Source organism: Papaver somniferum, chromosome 2 (assembly GCF_003573695.1).
Source record: "Papaver somniferum cultivar HN1 chromosome 2, ASM357369v1, whole genome shotgun sequence".
Lineage (NCBI taxonomy): Eukaryota > Viridiplantae > Streptophyta > Magnoliopsida > Ranunculales > Papaveraceae > Papaver > Papaver somniferum.
The window spans coordinates 99,063,489-99,068,918 of record NC_039359.1 but is presented as its reverse complement, the minus strand read 5'-3'; the positions used below and the strand labels follow the sequence as shown (position 1 = coordinate 99,068,918).

The 5,430-nt window shown below is 39.7% G+C and overlaps 1 protein-coding gene across 1 annotated transcript; it reads right to left on the bottom strand.

Annotated features, from left to right (window-relative positions):
* LOC113348545 (homeobox protein Wariai-like) lies at nt 1-1,600 on the bottom strand. The gene has a single exon (XM_026592362.1). It carries the CDS (start codon nt 1,321-1,323, stop codon nt 97-99), a length of 1,227 nt encoding a protein of 408 aa, XP_026448147.1. The 5' UTR covers nt 1,324-1,600; the 3' UTR covers nt 1-96.
* Between the last annotated feature and the right edge of the window lie 3,830 nt (nt 1,601-5,430).

The following is a 5,430-nucleotide window of genomic DNA, read 5'->3' as shown; positions in this document are numbered from 1 at the left end:
GTACGAAATAATAATTAAGCAAGTTAATTAAATAGTTATCTTAATCTTATACGCAATTAATTAACATACACAAAAAGAGGTTTTTTCTGTCTGATCTTAATACACTTTCTTGGAGGAGAACAGGGTGCGAATATTAAACATTTTAACACCATTTCCACCATTACTAGCAGCACCGCCGCTGCAATTTTGATCACCACCATTGACAAGCAAGCTTGATCTATGTTCATCACTTCTGCAAATTGAATTCTGGCGATAACCCATACACATTTGAACATTCAAGTTCAAACCACTCACAACACCACCACCACTACTCCCACCACCGCCGCTTCCACCGCCTAATCGACTCTTACTCCACCGGCTACTTTCAGAACCTTCTTTTTTAACCTTATTATCAGCATTGCCCTCTTTTTTAACATTACTAACCTTAATATCAGCATTTTTAACTACCACTTCTGAAGAATTTTTGTTCATCCCTGTAGTTGAAGCAGTAGAAGCAGTATTAAGTCCACGACGAACTTGCCAAACAGGACTACTTCTTCCTAAATGAATCCCACCACCTCGACTCGGACTACTTGGCCATTTCCTTGATTTTGACTCACTACCCGAGTTACTTCTCGAACATGGAGCACTGCTTACCTTCCGAGTTAATGGTACTTTTGGACGATTCACATTATTATTCCCAGCTGATCTACTTCTTGAAAATGGCCATATGTTTATGTTTAACTCGGCCGAGTTGTTTGTTCCACTAGCAGTACTACTGGTATTGTTAGCACTACTACTTTTTCTATCCTTTCTCTTCTCTGATTTCTCAACACCCGGTTTACTTTCTTCTTGATTGTTGCTGTTGTTGTTTATAGATTTCTTCTCACCGACTTTGAATATATCTCTCCATCTCTTTGATGACGAAAACACTGTCGTTGATGCAGCAGCAGAAGATGACTCGGGACCTGAACCTGGTTGTGTACCGATTTCACGACTCGGTTCGTTTTCTGGTTCTGATTTTAGACCCTGTTCTGAAATGGGGTTTTCATTTACTTCTTCTTCATCATCGAGATTTCTTTGTGGGGTTTGTTCAGAAGAATGTTGTTGTTCATCATGAGAAAGAAGACAGAGAGGAAGTATGATGCCATCAACAAACAACTCATCAGCAGAATGAAGATTAGGTTGTGGAAACGATGGATTACTAACCATCCAAAACTCGAATTCAGGTGAGTTTAAAAGACCATTATTTCTTCCGCTACTACTCGGCGACAGAGTATTATTATTATGATTCAGTTGGGGTTGGATATTTTCTGGTTGTTCTTCCGGTTTGGGTATCTCCATTGAAGAAGATCTAGTTTTGTGAGAGAGAAATGGAAAAATGTTGGTTGTAGAGTTATGAACTGTTAAATACGGAACAAGGAAGAAGAAGAGGAGGACATTATGTATGTGTGGTGTGTGTGTGAAACTTCCTTATTTCCTTGTCCTCGGTAGTCAGCACATGGTTCCGTGCAGATTGCAATAATGCCAATAAATATAAAGAAGGGGATTGGAGAGAGAGGGAGAGCAGTAAATAATAAATTGATCGCAAGAAAATGAAAAGCAGCAAAAATTTGGGGTATTGTGTGGCACACTCTGATGAGTTATCTGTGGAGTTCTGTCGCTGCTAGATTTATTAGTAAAAAGAAAAAGAGAAAAAGGAGTGTCTGTTTGTTTGGTGGATAAGAAAAGGATGTGTCACAACACACACACACGTACTATTTGTATTAACGTATTACGGACTATACGAGTGGACCAGCTTCCTTGGTTAAAAGTTAAAACCGAATTAGAACGATAACTATGGAGGTGTATGTTTTTCAACAGCGCTGCTGGCTGGTTGACATCTATCTGCTGGGCTGGTTGACATCTATCTGCTGACGGAATGTGTCACTCTTATCTGACGGACGTCATTCTTGGACCATGTCCACTGAGGAAACTGCTGGTTACCTGAAAATCATCCCACGTGTCTGTGTAAACTCTATAGTCGGCAATGTATCTCGATTCGGAAAAACAATGATCTAAGGTTTGCCCGAGTAAAAGTTATAAGCTCTATAGTCAGTAATGTAATCGTTTCCGATCTAAGGGTAAAATATCTGATTGTCACGTGTAAGCATCCTAGGAGGTGATCATATGATAAGAAGATGAGTAGGATGCATCGCATGAGTGCCTGAAAGACGTTTGTATCAAAATCAAGATATCTACTGCTTCGCCTCATGAAGGACACGTGTAAGGACTAGTCAAATCAGACTGACGGTCAAGTCTAAAAGAAGAACAGTGCATTTAATGAGAATCAGAAGAGATGCGATACAGTTGTGAACAAAGGTACATCGTGTCAGAAGCTCTGAAGAAGAGCGACGAATGATGACATCCGAGGAGAAGGTAACATGATGTGCAGTACTACTCGAAGAAGGATTAAGGCAATAAAAGAGTAGCACGATGTATCTCGGAGGAGAACGACGAGTAACCAGTCCGAGCAATGAAGAGACGTACCATATCGCCATAGGACCAGAAGAATCTTATCATAACTTTAGAAGTTCACTTTGCCTATAAAAAATAGTCCATGTAGAAGGAAATGGACAAATAATCTTGAATGGTTCTACTTCAAACAGGGAGGTGTAAAGATTTTTCTCTACCTCCCTTCAAAAGATTTTCAAAACCTTAAGTGAAAGTTCTTACTTTTCTTCTTGATTTCTCTAAAACTTGGTAAGTTGATCTCGGACACAGCTAGATCTATGCGATTTCAGAGCTGCAAAGTCCTGTAGATCCTTCAAAAGTGTTAGATCTGAAGCTACATCACCTTTTTTTCTCGATTTAAGTTCTTAAAAATTGTTTTATCACCTTCCTAAAGATACTCACAAGAGTTGATGGTTGGAACATCAGAGATGTCACTGACGACTTGTAAAAGTTCGCAAAACATCCTCCATGTGTCATGAACTTCTTTTGGGCAACTCAGTTAAGGGCACCCCTCCTCAAGATTAAGGCACATGTGTACAAGTCTTAGTTATTGTAGTTTAAATCTTTTTACCGTTTGGTTGTGTCCGTGTCATTCACACGTGATGTGCACGCTGTTTGTGTGTGATGGTATAAGTCAGTACTTTGGATTCCTTCCTGGTCATGAAGAACCAATAATCAGAAATTGTTTTTCTCTCTCAAACTTCTTCTCTACCCATTCTAAATCTCTATCCTTAGAGATTTGAGTTGCTTCTGAGCTAACTTGTAGTGTAGATCACTACAATTGGTATCAGAGCACTCGATCTGAGTGTTCCTGTGTTAAGATGGTGACTCAAAAGGAATTCGACCCTCTCAATAAGCGAGTGAATGATTTATCTCAAGATCAAAGTGAAGGTTTCAAGGAACTGAGTAAAAAACTTGATGATGCTCAGAACAATCTATCTCCAGCACTCATAGCAGGACTAGGAAGATTATTCGAGACTCGGATGGAAACTTTAGAAGCAAGACTGCTGAATAAACCAAAGGAAGGAGATGGATTATTGGAAAACCCTAACAAATCTCAGAACCATCCAAAGGATAATGAACCAGGGAAAGGTAACTACCGACTTCAAAATAATCAATTCACCACTCCTCTTAAACCCAAGATAGATTTTCTTAAATTTGATGGGAATAACCCTAGATCTTGGATTCGTAAGTGCAATAAGTTCTTTCAGTTGCATCTTATGGATGAGGAACAGAAAGTCATGATTGCCTCCTTACATCTAGAAAGAAGAGCAGATGTGTGGTATCAAGATTACCAAGTAGGGAAGGAAGTGTTATTATGGGAAGAATTATGTGATGATATCAATTTCATATTTCAGGAGTTGGGTCATGATGATGTGGCGGGTGAATTCAACAAACTCAGTCAGAAAGGTACGGTTTTAGAGTATCAAGAGATTTTTGAAGAGCTCAAGGCTCTAATGATTGCTAAGAACCGTTATTTGAATGAAACTTACTTTACCTCAAGCTTTGTCAGTGATCTTAAGGAAGAAATCAGGTTAGTTGTACAGATGCACTCACCTACAACACTCAACCATGCCATGTACCTGGCTAGGATGCAAGAAGCTGTGCTGAAGAAGATAGCTAAGAAGGACAAGTTTGTATCAAGGATTCCTCCCATCTCTGGCCAGCGTCAGCTCTAGAAGCTTTGTAACTCCTCCAAATTCAAATTCACCTTCTCCAAAAGGTGGAGGCAACTCAAAGTTACCTCCCATTAAGAAGTTAACTTATGCTGAGATGAGATCAAGGAGAGGGAGGGGATTGTGTTATAACTGTGATGAAGAGTATAAATTTGGTCACAAATGCATTAAGCAACAACTATATATGTTGGTTGGTGATGAAGAGGAAGCAGCTTCAACAGAAGAGGAATCCCCTGGCATCTCACCAGTCATACAGGAGCTGGAAGAGGAGGTGGAATTATCACTACATGCCTTATCTGGTAATATCTCCCACAACACTATTAAATTCAAGGAACTACTAAGAATAAGAGATCATTTACTGTCTTGATTGATAGTGGCAGCATCATAGCTTCATAGATCCAGAAATGGCTAGGCTTAGTGGGACATTGATTAAACCCACTACAGCTTTGCAAGTAGTTGTAGCTGATGGTAACAAGGTACTCAGTGATTCCATGTGCCCACAATTTAGATGGAAAATGCAAGGACACCCTTTTGTTTTTGATGTCAGGATCTTAGAGTTGAGAGGGAGTGACATGGTTTTAGAAGTAGATTGGATGAGAAACATCAGCCTGTGAAGTTTTATTTCAAGGAGATGACAGTATCCTTCAATCAAGAAGGCAAGGAGGTGGAGCTTAAGAGCATTGTTGATGAAGTTATAGTGTCCTCTATGTCAGTTGGAGCTTGCCAAAAATACTTAAAGAAGAACAAACATGGACTTGCAGGCCACTTATTCTCCATTACAGCAGTGGAATCTAAACCTGATACCCCTCAAATTCTTGAGCCACTTCGCACACAGTATTCTTCCATTTTCCAAGATCCCACCACCTTACCTCCCTTAAGGACCCATGATCACCATATTCCCCTCCAACCTAATGCAGTTCCACCTAATCAAAGACCCTACAGAATACCATATGTACAGAAGGAAGTAGTGGAGAAATTGGTAGAAGAAATGCTCAAGTATAGAGTGATTAAACCTAGTCATATCCCCTTCTCCTCACCTATATTTTTAGTCAAGAAGAAGGATGGGATCTGGAGATTTTGCGTTGACTACAAGAAGGTTAATGAGATAACAATGAAGGACAAATATCCCATTCCAGTGATTGAGGAACTGTTAGATGATCTCAAGGGATCATTGTTTTCTCTAAGATTGACTTGAGGGAAGGGTACCACCAAATCAGAGTCTTTCCAGGGGACACTCAAAAGACTGCATTCAAAACTCATCAAAGGCATTATGAGTTCTTAG